Source organism: Eriocheir sinensis, chromosome 62 (genome assembly GCF_024679095.1).
Source record: "Eriocheir sinensis breed Jianghai 21 chromosome 62, ASM2467909v1, whole genome shotgun sequence".
NCBI classification, from domain to species: Eukaryota; Metazoa; Arthropoda; class Malacostraca; order Decapoda; family Varunidae; genus Eriocheir; species Eriocheir sinensis.
The window spans coordinates 1,772,781-1,794,625 of NC_066570.1; the positions used below are offsets into that span (position 1 = coordinate 1,772,781).

Here is a 21,845-nt window from a genome sequence, read left to right on the forward strand (position 1 = left end):
GTAGGGAGGGTAACAGAAAAAAAGGGAGGTGGAAGAGAATAGGAAAAGGAAGGGGAATAGGAAAGACCCCGATACCTCTTTCATATTGTATTTTTACTCTTTTTATTTTACTTCAATATTGTATTTGTAACGTGCATATTCTCAGCCAAACAGCTGCTATCTTAATAAACCTATTATTATTATTATTATTATTATTATTATTATTATTATTATTACATATGGCACAATAAAACACATAAAACTATTGCTAGGAAATATATAGCTATTATTTCGCAGTGGATTAAAACTTTTATGCAAATTTATTACCCTGTGATGGCGATAATGAAAAATAATATCCCGTTAATAAAAAATAAATAAATGCGAAAATATTACTGCCGCCGGCAATGTGATCGCTTTTGTCTATTGCCCGGGAATGGAGGAAGGTCACGAGGTTAGCGATTAATAATTCCTCACTTTCATGACTTTCAACGAGACAATTCCTTCACGCAAACTCGATATATTTACGTAAACCTGAGAGTATAACGACATCCTATTATAAGGTGTGGGTGGGTGTGGGGGAGGGGGGGGTTGTGTGTGTGTGTGTGGGTGGGTGGGTGGGTGGGCTGGTGTCTGTGTGATTAATTATGTGTGATATTTAGATTCTATTTGTATGTTTCTATATGCGTGTCTTTCTTATTTTTTTCCGTTTGTTTATGTGTATGTTTTAACTATTTCTGCTTTTCCAGAGTTAAATCAAGCTCGTTTGTCACGCTTTTTGTCACATTTTATCAGTCAATTTCTTATCTTTTTCTGCTCACATGATTTCAGTCGATATAAAATTCCATTCGTCGGTTCAGATTGGAAAGCTTTGTGTGTGTGTGTGTGTGTGTGTGTGTGTGTGTGTGTGTGTGTGTGTGTGTGTGTGTGTGTGTTGTACCCGAAGACCAACCCCGTGAAAATATATGTATGCTTTCCTTCTTATCCACTTGTACTACGTTGTAAGGTGTTGTGTATGTGTGTATTTCTTTGGTATGTTTTAGGACCAACCACGTTTAAGTCTATCAATGTTTCCTTTCCCATCCCGTACTGTGTTGTAATGCCCTGTGTTCCTCGCGTTGCAGGGCCGCTGACGGAGGTGATGGCGGTGGTGGGCGGCCAGGCTCTGCTTCCGTGCGACATCACCGAGCAAGGCGACTATCCCATTCTCGTGCTCTTCTACAACGGCGAGACGGGCAAGCCGGTATACAGGTGGGTAGGCCTCTTTACATCCCTCCAATTACCTGCCCAATTACCTGACACGCTCCGTTTTTCTCTCTCCCTTACTCTCATTTCCACCATTTCTCTCTCTCTTCTTTCTCTCCATTACCTTCGTTTGTACCATTATCTCGCTTCCCTTTCCCTTACCATTAATATCTTTCTCTCTCTCTCTCTCTCTCTCTCTCTCTCTCTCTCTCTCTCTCTCTCTCTCTCTCTCTCTCTCTCTCTCTCTCTATCTATCTATCTATCTCCCTCTCTCTCTTCTTCCCTTCCTCTCCATTCCTTAACTAACTATTTTTCTTCCTCCTTTATTTCTTTCTCCGTTCCAATTAACTTGCCAACCTCTCTTTCTCTCTTCCATACTCCTGATTCTCTTACCAGTCTTATCTTCCTCCTTATTTCTCTATTTCCCTTTCCGTTAACTTCTTTTTTACTTTCTTCTACGTTTGTTCCTTTCTTTATGCCTCTCTCACTCCATTCTCCCTTTCCTTCTTCCCTTCCTCCCTTCCTCTAGGTCCTCCTCCTCCCTACTTTCCTGCCTTCCCATTTCCTCTCTCCCTCGCACTGCCTTCCCCTCCATTACCTCCTCCTCCTCCTCCTCCTCCTCGACCCCTTCCTCCTCGTTACCCTCCCCTTCTCACCTCTCTCGCTGGCTCTTTCACCTCTCTATTTGCGTCCTGTTTTACTAGGGCGAGGCGGAGGAGCCGATGTAGTAGAGTGCTGGGCCCCTTTTCTTCTTCGTTGTTTTTCTTCGTTTCCCTTCCGCCTCCCTTACCTTGCTTTTTTCTTTACTTTTTTTTCCCCTTTCTACCGCCTTCCTTTTGTGACTTTTCTTTCTCCTTTCTTTCTCTCATTTTTTTTTTCTGTTCGCTTTGACTCATTTTCTTTTCTCATTTTTTTTCTTCCTTTTCCTTTCCCTATTTCGTTTTTTTTCTTCTTTTCTCTTTTCCACTCTTTTCCCTCCCTTTTCTTCAGCTTGCTTTTCCAATCATAGTTATTTCCTTGTCTTTTATCGTGTTTTTCTCTTCGTTTTTCTGCCCCTAATTCGTTTTTTTTTTTTCTCCGTTCTAAAATCTATAGTATTTTTCCTGTGACATTTTCTTTCCTTTTCCTTTTACCATTTCTTTTTAAGCTTAACTCCTTTTCTTTATCACGATTTTCTTACGTTTTCATCTTTTACATCCTCTCTCTCTCTCTCTCTCTCTCTCTCTCTCTCTCTCTCTCTCTTCTTATATTCTTTCTTCATGTTACTTTTCGTTTAGGCCTTTGCTTTATTTTTCCTCTTCATTTTATTGTTTTTTTTCATTTTTTTTTTCATTTTCCTTCCACCACCGTTTTCCTATTGTCTCCCTTTCCATTTTTTTTTTACAGTTTTCACTCGATTTTCAACTTATCTTCAATACTTCCTTCCGTTTTCCTCTCCCTTTCTTCCTTATTTCCTTGTTTCATTTTTTTCTTCCTTATTCCTCCACTACGACCTCCATTTTCTCTTTCTTTCTGCGGATATCCTTCCTTCAATACCTCCTTTCTTTCTTTCTTTATTTCTTTCTTTCTTTTTGTCTGTCTTTCCTACTGACCCATCCATCATCTCATCTATCATCCTCTCACTCCCCTCACCTTCAGTCTTCCTCTCCCACCCTTCTCAGCGACCTCACCTACTCGTTCCTCTTCATTCCATCCCCTCCTGAAATCTTACTTACCTCCTCTTCCTGCCTCCTTCTCTCCTCCTTCCTCCTGCCTCTCCCTCGCGTCTCTCCCCGCCCCTGAAATTCGCAGCACAACGCGTAATCTTTTCCTTCATTCATCAGCATCCATCATCCAGCTCGCGCCTCAAATCTGTTCCTCTAATGCCTATGATCTCGTACTTCCTCACCCTTGCTCTCTCACTCTCGCTCTCTTGCCCTCGCTCTCCCTGTCTCGCTCTCACTCGTATTTCTCCTGGTTTTTTTTTTCTTGTTTTACTTTTTGTTTATGTTTTTTGGTGAGTTGGATTGGTTGAATTAAGCTGGTTTGTTTTTTGGTCTTTTTTTTTTTTTTTTTTTGGCTTTTTCTTGTGTTTGTTGTTGTTTTCGTCGTTGTCGTCGTTGTTGTTGTTGTTGTTGTTGTTGTTGTTGTTGTTGTTGCTCGCTCTCTCTCTCTCTCTCTCTCTCTCTCTCATATACATATTTCCTTCTAGTTTCTTCCAGTATACTTTCTCTTCACATTCTTTTTGGGATATATTTTTCTCCCGTCTATTTTCTCGCCTCATTTCTCTTGCGTATTCTTTTTTCTTCCCTTACGCTCCCACTATTTTTCTCTCTGTATTTTTGTACTGTTTTGTTTTGGAGCTTTTTCCGGCTTCTCCCCCTCATTAGTTATATTGGTTTCTTTTATATATTTCTAACTTCTTGCTTCTTATTTGCTACATCTCTCCTTTTTCTCCTCTGCCACTTAACCACTTTGTCTTGTACTTTACCCCCTCTCCTCCTCCTCCTCCTCCTCCTCCTTCTCCCTCTCTCTTTCTCCTCTACCTTCTTATATTTGTTTCTGGTACTTATTCTTCTCCATCATATACTCGTACATCCTTTCTCCTCTTCCTCCTCCTCCTCCTCCTCCTCCTCCCTCTTTCTTTCTCCTCTCTCTTCTTCAGTTCCTCTACCTTCTTATATTCGTTTCTGGTACTTATTCTTTTTCCTTTTTTTCATATCATATACTCGTACATCCTTTCTTCTCTTCCTCCTCCTCTTTCTACTACTGCAATTACTGCTACTCCTTCTTCTCTTCCCCTTCCTCTTCCCACATCACCTTTATCAATACGTCAACACATAATCAATGCCACTCTGTCGGTATGTTTGTGTTCCAGATGGTGGTATTTACCGAGCCACAATCCTCTACTCGAGCATTCATTATTTACAAAGGTCAGAGTGGTGGAACAAGTGAGGTATTATTGCAGGTAACTTGAAACGAAACAGGATAAACGATAATTCTGGCTTTGTTTTATTTGCTAGAGAGAGAAAGGGAAGAGGGATTGGTCTATGCAGGAAGGAGAAACAGTGAATTAGAGATGGGGAAAGGAATTGTAAGAAAGAGACAGACAAGAGAAGGGAAACGAGACGAAACGAAAGGAACAGGGAAGGCTAGAAAAAGTAGAAGATAGGAGACTATAAGAGGAAGTAACTGTGACAGAAAGAGGAGGAAAAGTAGGAGGAGGAGAGCACGCGGGCAGTGGATGGAGTTGTAAAAGGTAATTGTGAAGAGAGGGGGAGGAATGAAGGCGAAAGAAAAGTGGAGGGAAAACAACGCGAGGAAGAAAGAGTACCTTGTGGAAAAGAGCGAGCGTGGTGAGAGGGAGAAGGGAGGAGAATAAGAGGAAACGCTGGGAGAGAAAGAAAAGAGGGAGAGGGAGGGAGAGTTGAGAGTTCTTCTATACCATGAACTGCCGGGGTTGGGGAGGTAGAAAGGAAAGAAAGCCAGGGAGAGAAAGAAAAGAGGGAGAGGGAGGGAGAGTTGAGAGTTCTTCTATACCATGAACTGCCGGGGTTGGGGAGGTAGAAAGGAAAGAAAGCCAGGTAGAGAAAGAAAAGCAGAAGAGGGAGGGAGAGTTGAGAGTTCTTCTATACCATGAACTGCCGGGGTTGGGGAAGGAGAAAAGGAAAGAAAGAGCGGAAGAGGGAGTTACTATATACCATGAACTGCCGGGGAGGTGGTGGACAGGGGTTTGGGAGAGGAATGGGGGGTAAGAAGTGGGTGGTCGGGAGGATAACTGGTGCCACAAATCACATTCACCAGCTCCGCCGTCTTGTGTCAGCGCGGCCCCGGGTGACGCTGCGCTGCCAATGCCCGGCCTAACTTGCTGCCGAAACTCCCGCAACTCCTCGTCCGGGGGTAATGGGGCGGAGGCGGGACACGCGGGGCGGCGGCGAGCGTGAGGGGGGGAGGAAGGGATGATGACATTTTCTTAGTTTTTTTTTTATGTTTTGTTTAGGAACTTTTTTCGTAACTCTTCTTTGATCTATTTCGGCTTGTTTTCACGATCTTGCTCTTTATTTTGCGTGTATCTCTTCTTTTATCTGTATGTATCATCATTTCGTAAGCTGAATTGGTGGACGGCGAGAAAAGTTTAAATCCCATTGCTAGTTGTGGGACTGGCATGGATGATTCTTATTTCCAGTGTTTCGAATGTCCATTAAGGGAGCACTACGCAACACGGGGTAAGGAAAGAACGAGAAGAGGGCAAGACGGAGGGTTTATCGTGGGGTGGGCGGGGTTTTGGTGGTGGTGTTAAGTACCAGAAGGAAGGGACGGTTTTGGGAGCATTGCGGAACGTGAGGTCGCGAAAGGAGAAGAGTGCAAAGTGGAGGGTGGCAGGAGAGAGTTAAGATTAGGCGGGATGGTGTTAAGTGGCGGAAGGAAGACTTTTGGAAGGGAGGATTTCTGGGTACACTTCGCGACACTAGACACGAGAGGGAAAAGAGACACGAAGAAGGTAAAGGCGGGGCGGGACGTGGCGGGGTTGGTCAGGATAGGAGAAGGTGTAGAGGAGACGAGAATTTTTAAGTTCCGAAGCTAAGAAACGATGTCAAGGGTCACGAGAGACAAGGGTACAAACTGGGGGAACAAGAATACAGACTGGGAAAGCGAGAGACAAGAATAATGGAACAGACAGGGCAAGGTGAGTCAAGGTCGGGAGGGAGAGAGAGGCCGTTGATAGGCTGAAGACAAGAAGCTGTTCAGGATAGATAAGACAAAGGGACCCAAAGAACATGGAAAGGAAGGAGAGAGAGCAAGGGAAGAATATGGTAAAGGGAAAGGAAAGGAATATGAGGAGAAGAGAGAGAGAATGAGACACCTACTTCTATTTCCGATTCAACAGGGACATAGGCAAAAATTGGTTTACTAACAGAGTGGTGGATAAGTGGAATAGGCTTAGCAGTCATGTCGTGAGTGCCAATACAATTCTCATATTCAGAAATAGATTAGATAAATTCATGGACAGCGATGTTTGGTGGGATTAGATACACGGAAGCTTAGGTTCAAAGGAGCTGCCTTGTACAGACCTACCGGCCTCTTGCAGACTCCTACGTTCTTATGTTTTTATGTTCTATTGAGAGACTATTTGGGGTAGACGAAATAAAGGGAGCCAAAGAATATAAGAAGAGACGAAATAGTGAGGTGAGAAATGAGGCAAAATAGATACACATAAATAGATAGATAGTTTATTGATCTGGAATTCAATACACAGACAGACTAACCCTTTGCAATCGTAATGCGAGAGGAAAGCGGGACAGGACGGAGGCGAGATGGGGCCGGAAGTTGGACGTCGCATTTACTAACTTGCCTGACAGAAGCAGATTTGTGGCTCAGTAGTGTTGGTTTGGCGGCGGTGAGAGAGGAGTGACGCCTTGCCTGCCGCGACCATTAGCACGTGTGGGTGTGGGGGGAAGGGAAAAGTGTGTGTGTGTGTGTGTGTGTGTGTGTGTGTGTGTGTGTGTGTGTGCTCTTAGAGGTTGTAGATGAAGGAAGGAGGGAAAGCAGGAAGGAAAAAAAGGATGAAAGAAAGAAAAAAGAAAGGAAGGCAGGATAGGAGTATAGGAGAAAAGAAGGAAGATATGAAGGAAGGAAGAAAGAAAGGAGAGAGAGAGAGAGAGAGAGAGAGAGAGAGAGAGAGAGAGAGAGAGAGAGAGAGAGAGAGAGAGAGAGATCAGGCACGCTATCGACTCCCCTGAACTAATTAGCCGTGGAATGGCTGTTGATGGCCTCGGTTCGTCTCTCCTCACGACTCTCCTCACGTAGCGTCTCCAAGAATCCTCGCCACTTCACAAACTCTCATAACTTTGTGCTGTCCGCGTGCCTACATATATTTTCCTTGTTTTCCGTTATACTGTGAAGTTCTCCTTTTTTCTCATTTCAGTTTGTTTACATTATCTCTTTTTGCTTATTTGTTTCCCTGCTTATTTTACCTGTCTAGTATATGGCGTTAAATATTGATGAAGGTTAAATCTTTGTTGGTAGTTGTGGGCCTTGCGTATGAGGTTTAGGAGGACTCCAGTTTTTCTTTGAGGACCGAATTCTCAGACTGTTTCGGGTCACAACTAGTATTTCCAATTGCCACAGGGGAGATTAGTCGGATTCCTATGATAGCTTTTCACGGTAATGGTTCAGAAGCTTCTAAACCTACCACTAGGATCATAAACGCACCCTTGGAAATACCTACGACCTCTACAAAACCCTCTCAAATGTGTGTGTAAGCCGCGAAATGGATCTTAGTGTGTAGGTGCTTAAGCTGTCCGTATTCAAGCTCAGAAAATCGTTCTTGGAGGTTATTTAGCATTTTTACTGTACGTCTGCATGAGTTCTGCGACGTGACGGCGACGGTTGCAGTGCCAAGGCCGATTCATGGAAGACTACTTGAACCGAGGCTATGTTTGGCTTTTTAGGAACCTGAATATCACAGCGAGGAGGCGCCTTTGATGCTCACTCACGCAGAAAACAAGAGCAGCGTTGTGAAGGGATGATTGTTGGTGCGTGTCAGAGTGATTGGCATCCCGGCATTGTACGGCGGTCGGTAAGCAGCGTGGCGATGTGGCTCCGACGCAATACATCTTCAGGAGGATCTATACAAAGCATCTGCCAGTGTTGTAGAGTGGCAACCGTTGCTACGTACGTTAGTTATTGACGGCCTGGCTTTGTGTTGACGGCATGCAGCGCTATGATGTATTATTCCGCTATTGCTTGATTTATGTTCTCGTCCTATATACGTGAGAGACCGCCGACCACCGTTGCCAGATTGTCGTACTCAGAGCATAGTGTTTACCGGTTTCCGACGCCTAACTATTGCCAAGAAACATCCGGAATTAACTATTTTAACGATAATTATAAGTGAATCTCCTTATTGGGGTCCACGAGACTGTTTTTGGGTCGAAAGTCGGTAAATATAAGAGGCTGAGTAAGACAATCGGGCAACTTTGCATGAGACTGCTATTTTTCATGAGTCATCTCCACACTATCGAATACCATGTTCTCCTCCTATTCTGTTTCACCCAGATGAGTAGCTTTGCAGTATCCTCCTCCTTCCGCCTCAACTCTGGCCCTCCCCTTCGTCTTCCCGGCCATTCCGTCTACATCACTCTTCGTCCGGTATAATTATCTCCACGCTTCATCACCCGGCAGTAGCGCTTCATGTGTCTACACCGTGATGCATTACTGAGGCGTTTGACCTTCAAGATAACCAACAGTAAAAATCTTGACTTTATCCCTCGGTGAAGAGTGGGGATCATGTGTATTTGATTTTGGTAGGCTGGTCGTGTGAGTTCTGTCAGCAGCGCTTTAAATAAATACTGACTCCGGTTCCCTTGATCTACAGGAGGACAAACACCTGGTTGCCTAAACTTATCCCGAAGCGTAGAGATGTGATAGCTTGTGAGTTTGATTGACGGCTTCGTGTCTTGGGGATGGTCGGCAACTAAATTTTTACTGACTCCGGCTCTCTTGACCTATAGAAGACTCAGAAGCATCGATCTTAAACTTATCACGTTGCGTTAAGCTGTAACCGTATTTGAGTTGATTGGCAGTCCTGTCTTGTGGGTTCGGTCGGCAGCGCTCTAAAGTATTTCTGACTTAAGTTCCGTTGACGTACACGAGAATCAACACTAGCCATTTTAAACTTATCCCGCGGCGTAGAGTCGTATACTAAGTTTGATTGTCTGTCTTGTGTTGTGAGAACGGTCGGGAGCACTCTTAAAGTATTACAAACCTCGACTCCATTGACCTACACGAGACTCAACACCAGCCGTCTTAAATTGATCCCTCGTCGTAGGGCTCTGATCGTATGTAAACTGATTGATTGGAAGCCTTGAGTTATGAGAACGGTCGGCAGCACTCTAAATAATATAATCTCTTGAACTACACGAAACTCAGCAGCAACCGTCTCATAGGCTATTTCGCAGACCGGAAGGACGTAGCTGCCTTGACACCATTCTCTCGTGCAGCGTAAATCTTGCAGACTGACCTATCCTCTTCCGGCCTCATCCTCGCTGTCGCCGTCCTTCATAATCCCGGCAACAGTAAACATTAAGTGGTGACGTGTTTCAATTAGCGCGTGACTGTAAATCTCGGAAGCGTCGCAGTGACAGAGGGGAAAACGTTGACTCGCGCACGACTTTGATTTGACGTTTAACTGGAGTGTTGAATGAAAGGAAGGATGTATGTTGTTCGTTGAGTTTTGGTCCGCCCTGATGTGTGCGTGTGTGTGGAGGGAATGTGTGGGGATGGGGTGGGAGTTCGTGTGTGTGTGTGTGTGTGGGGGGGGGGGGGGGGGTTGTATTTCCTTGACTATCTTTCTGGCAGTGTTGGATAAACTGTCCGATGCAAACTGTTAACTGATTCCCGGTGCACTTTGGTTTGTGAGGCTTGTCTTTCCTTCGCTCTACCTGGAATGCTGCCTCAATTAAACCCCTTGTTGTAACATTAGCTGATTTTCTTGTTTTAGTGAGTGTGGTTTGGGTTTTCTCGACATTTATAGGAGAAATGCACAAGTTTACATTTTCTTTTTAATTTTCCATCGATATTGAATTCATGTTTTGGTCAAATGACATCGTTTCCAGGGTGACAAACAGTTTTACGGAAGCTGCAGGTAGTTTTAGGTGCGGTTGTTGTGTTGTTTGTTTCCTCGAGTGTTACAAGAAACATTCGGAGGTTTACTGTCTTTTTTTAATATTGTAGTTTTCCATAAAAGTTCATTATATGTGTTGTAGAGATACGAATTCAGCTTCTGTATGCGAATGTATTAATACGTGGAAAAAGAACTACATTTTTTCCTCCTAAGTTCATTAAATGTTTAATAGAGAAACAAATATAGCTTTGGTATGTAAGTAAATTAATGAATGAATGAAGCTTTATTGATTTTTCCTACTTTCTCTTCAAGTGCAATTTCCTGTTTCGTGGGAAAAATGAATTTATTATTACCATGCTCCGGTATGTGAATAAATTAATGAACAATGAATAAGTAATCTTACCCCGACGCTATGCAATTTCCGTCGCTGGAACATGAGTATTAAGTGTTCGGTTGGGCCGCGCTGCCACCAGGTGCTCCCTATTGCCAAAGTCGCGTAAGTTAAGACTGACTGACGGTCTGGACAGCATATAGATAATCTTTTCCCTCTCACTCCTCGGGGTTAAAGGCTACATCCAACACATTAATATTCTCTCTTAATAATAGTATAGGGGATGTATACCAGGAAAGCTAGATTGAACATATTTTCTTAGTAATTTAGTTTGGTTAGCGACACGACATTGTTGAAAATCGCCAGCTGGTTGCGTCAGGACTCAAAGCCGGATCTCACAATGTCCTCACGCTAATTATTCGGCCGCCAACTCTCCAAATATTAATAGCCCATTTCTGCATAAGCTTAATCTACTGGCTGTCAGGAAGGCTGTCTTGCTCTTTGATTTCCGGGCCGTCCACCAGATACGGATCTCGCTTAATTCATCCCCATGCTGTCGGAATATTTGATTTTTTTAATTTTTTTATTTGCCTCGTTTTGCGAAAAGGGGATAGTCCGATGACCAACCACCCCACACACAAAACCTTCCACAACAATACTACTCCATCATAGGTCAGTGATGAAGATGCCAGGGAAAAGGAATATCAGTGAGCTTCGAGAGGTGTTTTGAGATTTCATAAGCTTTTGTTCTTTTTATTTACAATTTGCTTCGAACGGTGTGTGGCTAAGTTTTTAGATTTTTCTGTTTACAACGATTTTAGTAATTTAACATGTCTACACGTCGCAGATGACCCGAACATTTTTTTTCCGCCAGATAGGGCCGCTTTCACTGTCCCTTTGTTTTGATCGTTACCAATGGCGGCGATCGACGCTATATTTTTCCACGTGAAACTAGCCTAAGGGGTAGTGTCGGCTGCAGAGGAAGCGAGAGGTGTTGAGAGTGTGTGGCAAGGTGCTCGGCTAGGCTAACCCCGCAGCCGCCACTACCCCATCAGCCAGTTTTACGTGGAAATACTGTGGCGGCGATAACAGCCATTGGTAACGATCAAAACAAACATAACGACTGTGAAAGCGGCCCTTAGTCTTCTACAATCATTCTTATATTCTCTGGACAATTGTTTTCTTGTTTTAAAGTATATTTGAAAGTTTTAATAGCTTTCACTCTTTTCATGTTTTGGCGCCGGTTTTAAAACAATCAGTTCATTGGTGTGGAAGTGATCCGCGGCGCGATATGACCACCACGATTGTAGCGAGGAGAGAATTAATCCGGAGCCAGTAATTTATTCATTCATGTATTCGCTTGTCCGTGCCTTTTATCATTGCGGTCAAATATTGTATGCATGGAATTCCTTTACATCTTTTATACATTTTACTTTTTTTTTCATGCAGCAAGTTTTCATTGATTTGGCTTGATTGACGAGAGCATTTTGGGGCGCCGAGAACCAAACTACAACGCTTTAAACTTTTTTTACTGCTTTAACATGAAGCTGAAAATATTTTTTCTTCAGAGGCAGAGGTGGAGAGATAGTATATAGGAAGACACGAGAGACGAAAACATCAGTGAACAAAGTATACAAAACAGACCACTGTGAGCGAGGCTTATACGAAACACTGACCTTATCTTCTTTTATATCACAGGAAGTAGTCACGAGAAAAATCTCCGTAAACGAACAGTTCAACCAAAAACGGGATAATGAAAAAATAACACAGAAACATTGTGGATGCTGCTCACACAAAACTTAGTGGATGCTGCTCACACAAAACATAGTGGATGCTGCTCACACAAAACATAGTAGATCCTGCTCACACAAAACATAGTGGATGCTGCTCACACAAAACATAGTAGATCCTGCTCACACAAAACATAGTGGATGCTGCTCACACAAAACATAGTAGATCCTGCTCACACAAAACATAGTGAATGCTGCTCACACAAAACACTAACCTCATCTTTATGGTGTCACATCAGAGGAAGCAACCAAGAGAAAATAAAAACGGCAAAAAAAAACCCCACAAAACTCCCGATCACTCAAAAAAAAAGAGGTTATAAAGAATTCAAAATATGTTCAGAAACGGTTTGATACTTCCTTCTAGACATAACGCTGAGACTAAGAACGTTTCTGAAATTTACTAAAGCTGGAGTCCACTGCCCACTGTGACCAGACCTATTTGCGGCCAATTACTCGTCTGAACACAATCATATATCAATCTGCCCGTCGCTGATACGTTATTGGTCAGCGGCGGCGGCTGCGGTGGTGGTGTGTAGGCAGGGGCGCGACGTAAAGTATCCACGGAGACTAAACGATAAACTAGGAAAAATGTCAGCGGGTGAAGTTAAGGTTAGCAAATGTCAGACGGACCTATGAACTCAAGTCGTCCCCTTCTGCGTTATTGTGTGGGTAGGTGATGGTGGAGGTTGGGGGAGGCGCTGAAGAGTGGAGAGAGGGGGAGACAAATTATATATACATGAACACAACCATTAAAAAGTCAAATAGAGGCAAAAAAGTAAACAAATTAAATATACAAAAGGTACGTAGGTAATAAAAATTTTAAAAGAATATCTCTCGTAAAAAAAAAGACATTAAAGGAATAACTGTAATAAAAAAAGTAGAGTAAATAAATGAATAATATAAAAAAAACGTACTAAATAAAAGTGAATAGATAATAATTCCCTCGTGAAAAAAAAGCGAAAGAGAAGCAAGAAGTAACAATATGGAAAGAAGACAAAGAGGTAAATAAGCTAAATAAAAAAATGGTACCTAATAAAAATGTTTAGACAATAATTAAATCGTGGAAAAAAGTATAAATTAATGCAAAAAACAACACTAAAGAGGGAAAACGTAGAGGTAAATAAATTAAATGTATGAAAATAACTACGCACGCAATAAAAGCAATTAGAAAAAAAAACTTCACTCGTGGAAAAAAAGCGAAATAAAAACAAAAATAACAAGAGAAGAGAAAAATATAGGTAGATAAATTAAATATACCCCAAAAAACTACGTACACAATTAAAATGTTTAGAGAATAATTAAATCGTTGAAAAAAAAATCGAAATTGAACCAAAACAAAAAAAAACCACAATAAGAAAGGAAAAAAAACAGAGGTAGATAAATGAAATATACACAAACTACTCACCTACTTAAAATGTATTAGCAGTAATTAACACGTGGGAAAAAAAGCGAAATTATGATATGAGAAACAATAATGAAGGAAGAAGTAGAGGTCAATAGATGAAATAGACAATAACCTCGTACCTCATGAAAGGGAACCGGGGATACCTGACTCTCCCACAAGCCAGTGACCCCGCTTTCGTAAATTGGACGGAAAAAACGACAAATTGAAAGAAAACACCACCAGAGGAAAGTTGATTCGTGTTGTCGGTGGCTTTGTAAAATAAACACACAAACACACACACACACACACATACATAGAGAGAGAAACACACAAATAGACGTACAGTAACACATACATATATTTATACATACTTACATACACACACACACACACACACACACACACACACACACACACACACACTCGCTCATTCAGTCAGTCAGTCAGTTAGTCACTCACTCACTCACTCACTCACCCAAACACACACACACACACACACACACACACACACACACACACACACACACACACACACACACACACACACACACACACACACACACACACACACACACACACACACACACACACACAAACACAGTCTAACCTATTACCTGATCAAATATAGTCTCACTCAACCTTAATTAAAAAAAGGGAAATTAGCTTGATTTTATTCGCGGCATCGTAACTTGACTGGAGAGATAAAATGATTAGCGGGAATTGAAGCTGGAAAGTAAATTTGTCGCGTGGGCGCTCACCCGTAACCTCGTTTTCTATTAACCTTGATCAACTACAGTCAGACGCGATGATACAGAATGACTTCCTATCACACGCCCGGAGATAACATAAAAAGTCAGGTTGGGGTAATTGTTTTGCGACCCTGATGTCTATGATCTTGTGTTGTCCTTAAGGGAAGCTTCTGTATTACTTCGTTAACCACAAGACCAAAGGAATGAATTGTCCCCTTTTGTCTGCAGTTTGTTTTTTAATAGTTTTTTCTTCTGCTTTTTTTTTCTCTATTCATCGTCCTCCCACCTCCCTCCTTCTTCCGATCCTTCTCATCCTCCTTTCTTCCTATCCTCCCTATCCTATTTCTTACTCTCCTTCTTATAACCCCCTTTCTTCCGACTTTTCCTTTTATCCTTTGTTTCAATCCTTACAATTCTTCGTTTCTTCTATCCTTCCTATCCTCCTCCGTCGATCTTACTGGGAGCTGTTCGTTATAGACTGTTGCTGTTACGCTTTTTTTTAAGCTCTTGGTCTGTTTCCTTTGCCATATACCATCACAAGACGTAACTTTCGGCTGGTCATTAATACGTGTGAGTCTGAGACGGGGGGAGACGAGGTGTTGAAAACGCATAATTATAGCTTTGTTTTTGATGTTTTTGATGTTTGATGATTTTGCCTATACCAACACAAAAGGTTCTTGTTGTTGTTGAGTACATATTGGAACCGCTGGTCATTAATACGTGTGAGTCTGAGACGGGGGGAGACGAGGTGCTGAAAACTCATAATTATAGCTTTGTTTTTGATGTTTTTGATGTTTGATGTTTTTGCCTATACCAGCACAAAACTTTCTTGTTGTTGTTGAGTACATATTGGAATCGCTGGTCTTTGATAGGGGTAGATCTGAGGCGGAGCAGGACTCGGCGCCAAAAAACTCCCGATCATTGCTTTGTTTTCGTAGTGTTTTGCGTGATTTTGGTTGGGATGCGAAAATTAATGGAACTGTTTCATCCGGACGCGGCGCAGCGGAAATAAGCATTAATTTCGGCTTCTCCCGGCGAGGTAACAGTAAATAATGGACCCGGTAAAATGGTGCGCAGAAAAAAAAAAAAATCCTACACACACACACACACTCACTCTCACTCTCTCTCTCTCTCTCTCTCTCTCTCTCTCTCTCTCTGTATCAGACAGATCAACATTGTTTATGATCGATGACAGTCTGCGCACGAGGAACGTAAAAAAACTCAGAGAGATGACAAGTAAATCAGATTGCACATTTTTTTTTCACCAACGTTGTAGTGCGAGAATGGAATAAGCCAACTTAATACTACTAGGTAGAAAATGCACGTTTTGGAGTCTTCTGATTAATGTAAATCACTTAGGTTTAAGGACAGACCACCCCCTCCCCCCACCCCCCCGTGCCCGGAACTCCAAAAATGAAGTGGAAGAGGTAATTTACTAGTTTTTTCGTAATTGCACTGTGGCTAGACTCATTACATCAGCGGTCGCCGGGGTTCAGGAAGGGACCGCGCCGTGCTGGGTGGGGTGGGAGGGATGGGCGATAGAGGGGGAGAGTACGAGCTGACCGGGCCTCCCTGTCACCTGATGTACCTGTGGACTCGCTAGGTGACGTGCGTGTGGGATAGGTGCATGCTGTCCTGTATTTTGTTGTTTTCTCTGTTTTAGTGGTAATAGGAATTTGACAAACGGCTAAACAAGAAGTATCTGTATGAAAAAAAAAAAAATCCTGCCTGTTTATGCTCTGGTAAAATTATGATGCTTATGTAGGTGTGTTGTAGGTGTGTGTGTGTGTGTGTGTGTGTGTGTGTGTGTGTGTGTGTGTGTGTGTGTGTGTGTGTGTGTGTGTTGACCCGTAGTTTGTTTTCTATATTTTTTAGTGTAAGAGGAATTGAATATAAGCCTAACAAAGATATCATTAGGAAAGAAATCTGTTATATGATCCTCAGGTTTTAATATGAATCAATGCCTTCCTATAATTAACTCATATCTCTTTCTTCTTAACTTCCCTGCTTTAATATTCAACCTTTTAATCCTTTCTTTTAATCCCCCTCCATTCTATTTCTGTTCATCTCCTTTCTTCCTTTCCCCTTCCTCTCTCTGTCTGTGTTCGTCTCCCCTCCTCCTTCCTCCCTAACTCCCTCTGTCTATGTAAGTCTCCCTTCTACCTTTCCATTATTCACACTTCTTCCCTCCTATCCTTCGCTATCCTTTTTTTCTTCACTTCTTTCTTACCCTTCTTTTTTTCCCTTTACCTCTGTCCAACCCCTCCCTGACTCTCCCTCCCTCTGTTCTCTCTGTTTCCATTCTCTTTGTCCTTGTCTCTCTCTCTCTCTCTCTCTCTCTCTCTCTCTCTCTCTCTCTCTCTCTCTCTCTCTCTCTCTCTCTCTCTCTCTCTCTCTCTCTCTCTCTCTCTCTCTCTCTCTCTCTCTCTCTCTCTCTCTCTCTCTCTCTCTCTCTCTCTCTCCTTCCATCTTTCTCTCATTTCTACACACTCCCTTTCCTCTCCCTCTGTGTCACCCTCGTCTCCCTTCCTACCTCTGTTTATCTCCCTTTTCTCGTGCTGTCAATCCCATTCACCTTCCTTTCTCTCCCTCGTCTCCGTCTCCCTCCATCACTTTATCCTCTGCGCCTCTTTCCTCCCTTCCCCTCCCTTCATTTTGTCCTCCTTCTCTTAAAAAGTCCTTAGTAATAAATGTCAAAGTTACACTAGGACCAAAATCTTCTTCAGTTCCGTCATTATTAAGGGCGTGCTCGGTGCGAATACCACGTCCTTCAAGGCAAGAGGAACGACCATCTCGCAAAGGAAAGAAGCGGGTCAAAGCGTTGCGTAAAGAGGAGTCATTGAGTCTGAAGCAGCATCGAGTGGTTCGTGAGACGCTTCATTAGTCCGTTTTGATCATAACTTTTAGCTATTCATTCCAGTCGCAGAAGTTTTTTTTTATTTCTTATCGAAGAGTTTGCATTCTCTACTTTGTCCTTTTGTTTACTTTTTTTTTGCAGGAAAGGAAGCAGTTTAATGGCAGCTAAAAAAGAAGTGTAGAAAAGAAGCCCGCTAATCGCTGCTCCTAAAAAAATAAAGATAAAAGTAAAGAGTGCCCAAAAGAGAGGTCAGTTTAGGGTCAGTTTTCAACCTAACGCACCACCTCAGCCAACACAACCCGATTCAAGCTGATTTACGTAACGGGGCCCAACAAAGCCTAACGTAAGCTTAACAAATCCTAACATAAAGACAAATCGGATAGGAATGTTACCGAATTTATCCCATTGAACGACGCCAAAACTGGTTAGGTTTCGTTGGGTTAAGGTTTGGTTTGCTTAGGATAGTTTTTTTTTCTACAATAAGGAGACAACTCAAGGACAAGAATTAGACATTACATAATAGCGTGAAAACTAACATGATCTTTTTTTTCCGTCCTCGCCTATTGCGCCGGTAGGCTTGCTTGAGGGGCCTGGATGGTAGTCGGCCCTACCCCGTCATGGCGCAGGCAAGTGTTTATAGTGGCGCCATCTTCTCTAATCTAACCCTAATATAACCAAACTTTATATCGAACCGAAACCGAACTTAATTTAACATAATTTAACAATCTAATCAAACAACATTACATAATCTAACCGAACCTAGTGGAACCCAATCAGACCTAACCTGTATTGACGCCATTCATTGATCTGAAGGTTACGTAATAAGCTCGTGTCTATATGTAAACTATATATGAAAGTCAACCCTAGAAATGACCATGAGTGTAGTACCTATAATGGGTCTCTTGAGTTATAGAGGTTTCGTGAATATTTGTCAAGACCGAACCCGTCCAGCAGGAAATTACGTGAAGTATACATGTCCTCTGTCAACGTAGGCAAGGTGTGCATTTGTCCACCTTGTGACCGTCTGGCAGGGAAGGGTTAGGAAGTCAATCTTGAAAATTACCTTTGATATACCTGTGCTGCGTCACCCTAATACTAGAGGTCAGGTGTACATGTGTCTACCAGGTGACCGTACAGCAAGGTAATGGTTGGGACGACAAGCCTGGAAATTATCTGGAATATATATGTGCTCGGTCACTTTAATTTTAGAGGTCAAATGTGTATTTGTCTACCGCGTAACCGTCCACCAGGTAAAGGTCGGGATGTCAAGCCAAGAAATTATCTGGAATATATCTGTGCTCCGTCACTTTAATTCCAGAGGTCGGGTGTGCATGTATCTACCACGTGACTATCCAGCAGTGAAAGGTGAGAAAGTCTAGCCTGGAAATTACCTGGAATATAAATGTGCAGGGTCACTTTAATTCTAGAGGTCAGGTGTACATTCGTCTACCACTTAACCGTCCATCAGGTAAAGGTTAAACAGTCAAGCCGGGAAATTACCTGAAGTGTACCTGTTCTGGGCCGCCTTAAAGAAATAGGACAGGTCAAGCAGGTGCCCGTCTCACAGGTAAAGGTCAGAACGTCAAACCTGGAAATTACCTTTAGTATACCTCTGCTGTTTCACGTTAAATTATAGAACTAAGGAGAATATTAGTTTATCTTATGCCCGTCCATCAGGTAAACATTTGAGAGTGAAGCTTGGAAAATACCTAAAGTGTACCAGAGTATAAATATTAAGGTCAGATATACCACGTGATTGTCCAGCAGGGAAAGGTTGGAAAATCAAGCCTACCTGAACCTAACCTTACCTGAGCTATACCTGTGTTATGTCACCTTAATTGTTAGAGTTCAGGTGTGCATTTGTCTACCTCGTTAATTATAGCAGGAAAAAAGTTGGAAAGTCAAACCAGAAAACCTGAAATATACCGGTTGTTGGTCACCTTACATTTAGAGGCTAGACGTACCTTTGCCTAACACCTGACCAACCAGCAGGGAAAGTTTGGAAGGTCAGGCCTGGAAATTACCTGCAGTATACCTGATGAACATTCGTCTACCACGTGACCGTCCGGCAGGGAAAGGTTTGAAAGCCATGCCTGAAAATTACCTGAACTATACCTGTGCGGGGTTTCCTTGATTATCAGAGTTCAGGTGTGCATTCGTCCGGCAGGTAAAGGTTGAGGGCAGGTGAGCGCGCGTTGCCAAGTCGTCTTTAATCGCTCGCTCTTTTACGACATATCTCACGCCGGATTATTGTTATTAGAGTCGCGACTTTTATTGCTATTGATCGTGCGAGTGCCTCCAATCCCTCAGCCGCATTGATTCTATATGTAATTGTTATGGGTGGGCGGGGAGACCTACGATTGTTTTTTTTCTTCGCTTTTTGTTATTGGAGTTCGTGATCTTTCTTTTTATTGGCATTTTTTTTAGCGCCATTATTTTTGTTTATTACTGTAGTTATTTCATTAGCCTTGGTTTTTTTTTTCTTAATTGATTTCTTTGTCATTATTTTGGTATGGTGTTTCTTGTCATCGTTTTATAAGTATTTTTTTTTATTAGTCTTTATTTATGCTCATTATTCAATTTGTTTCATTATCATTGTGTTCTTTTCTTGATTTGCTTTATTTGTCATTAGTTTGTTAAGGTGTTTCTTGTCATCTTTTTATAAACACTTTTTTATTAGTATCATTATATTTTTATTCATTATTCCACGTATTTCATTATCATTGGTTTTTTTTTCGTACCGTAATTGATGTCATAGTTTTTTTCGCTAATTGCTTGCTTGAACTATTGTTTTTGACGTAGTTCTTACCATTGTGCTTGTTGTCGTTGCTGTTGTTGTAATCATTCCCATTGTTCTTTTGTTTTGTTATTGGTATATTTGTCGCTAATGATGATGATGATGATGATGATGGCTGTCTTAATTAGCCCACTGAGCCAGCTACACTAAAAAGATCATTATTAGGTAAGGCCTGGATGGTTCCTTTGACATCATTCATTAGGTTAGGCTTGCATGGTCCTAATGGTGCTGTGCTGGACCCGATAACTAATTAGCTACACACACACACACACACACACACACACACACACACACACACACACACACACACACACACACACACACACACACACACACACACACACACACACAGAGGAAAGCTAATAAAGAGAGAGTAATAGATGGATAAAAGATAGATAGATATAATAAGTGTGTGTTTTAAAGTAGGAAAATGAGTAGATAATGATAGATAAAAATTAAATAGATAGACTGATAGATTGTTTTTTTACAGCACAGAGAGGAACTCAAGGGCAACAAAAATAATGTAGAAAAAAAAGGCCGGTAACTGTTGCTCCCAAAATATAGATAAAAAATACGTCTGTGTGTCTTGAAGTAGGAAGGTGAATAGATAATGATAAACAAAAAGATAGATAGACATATAGACCCGTAGATAGATAGATAGATAGATAGGTAGTGTGTGTATGTGTTTGTGTGTCTTGAAGTAGGAAAGTGAATAGATAATGATAGATAAAAAGATGGATAGACATATAGACCCGTAGATAGACAGAGAGATAGATAGATAGGTAGTGTGTGTATGTGCGTGTATGTGTTTGTGTGTACATGTGTGTGTGCGTGCAGGTGGCCGTCATTGCCCTCACCTGCCGCCCCTCAGAGGACCAGCGGGGCGGCGAGACTCGTTCCCCAAACTCACAACACTCAACAAACTTACCGACGCCGCCACATTTTTCCGCCATCAGGTCCACGTGTGTCCCGGGCTTCCCAGACACGGCCGCGGCGGGACGTTATACCGCGTGTGGCTAACAACCTCGTCCCCGCAGTGGGTTAACTTTTTTTTCCCCCGAATTGGTTTAGCCTCTTCCTTCTGTCTCCTTCTGTTGCACTGTTCCTCCCTCTGTTCCCTTTGTTTACATGTTCTTCGTCTCATCAGCTCTCCTCCTCTTACTGATAGTCTTCTACCTCTTAATTTCCGCCGCCATGTTGCCTCTCTTTCTATCTTCTATCGATATTTTCACGCTGACTGCTCTTCTGAACTTGCTAACTGCATGCCTCCCCCCCTCCCACGGCCCCGCTGCACGCGACTTTCTACTCATGCTCATCCCTATACTGTCCAAACCCCTTATGCAAGAGTTAACCAGCATCTTCACTCTTTCATCCCTCACGCTGGTAAACTTTGGAACAATCTTCCTTCATCTGTATTTCCTCCTGCCTACGACTTGAACTCTTTCGTGAGGAGGGTATCAGGACACCTCTCCTCCCGAAATTGACCTCTCTTTCGGCCACCTCTTTGGATTCTTTTTAGGAGCAGCGAGTAGCGGGCTTTTTTTTATTATTGTTTCCTTTTTTTGTGTGCCCTTGAGCTGTCTCCTTTGTTGTAAAAAAAAAAAATCCTCCTTTCTCTTTGACCTGATCTTTATGCTTTTTCTTCATCCCTCATTCTGTTCACGTCCGCCACATTTCATAACATGCAGCGGCGCCATATGACTGCAGTAGTAGTTGTGGTGCAATGACTACATATGCCAGTAAATCAGTCAGTTCTAGCATACAGAAGTGGAGAGGTTAGCATTAGTACGCCTATGGAAGTGTTGTTGATCGCTGCTTTGAATGACGTCCTCTGCCCATGTGTTGTTGTTTTCGTAGGGACGGGATATGGGAGTCATTATATAGTTTTCTTTCATTTTATTTCTTTACTAAACAGAATAACAATACGAATATAATTTTAAGACCCCTTTCGAATTGCATATATGAATTTTAGGTGTCCTCTATTCTCTCTGTAGGATGAGGATATAGTTGGATTTTTATTATTTTTCAGTCTCCTTTGCCATATAAAAAGAGGCAGATCAAGATGGGTCTGGAATAAAATCTCAGCAAGTATTTTCGGCATCCTCATTTCT

General features: G+C 42.2%; 1 protein-coding gene across 1 annotated transcript in view; it reads left to right on the forward strand.

Annotated features, from left to right (window-relative positions):
* The first annotated feature begins 412 nt into the window (after positions 1-412).
* The window catches only part of LOC126986540 (hemicentin-1-like), a 202,535-nt gene continuing 181,102 nt past the window's right edge, over positions 413-21,845 (forward strand). Inside the window, exons 1-2 of the mRNA XM_050842807.1 lie at positions 413-422; positions 1,101-1,227. Of these exons, the coding sequence (XP_050698764.1) occupies positions 413-422; positions 1,101-1,227 (137 nt within the window). The remainder of the gene's footprint in view (positions 423-1,100; positions 1,228-21,845) is intronic.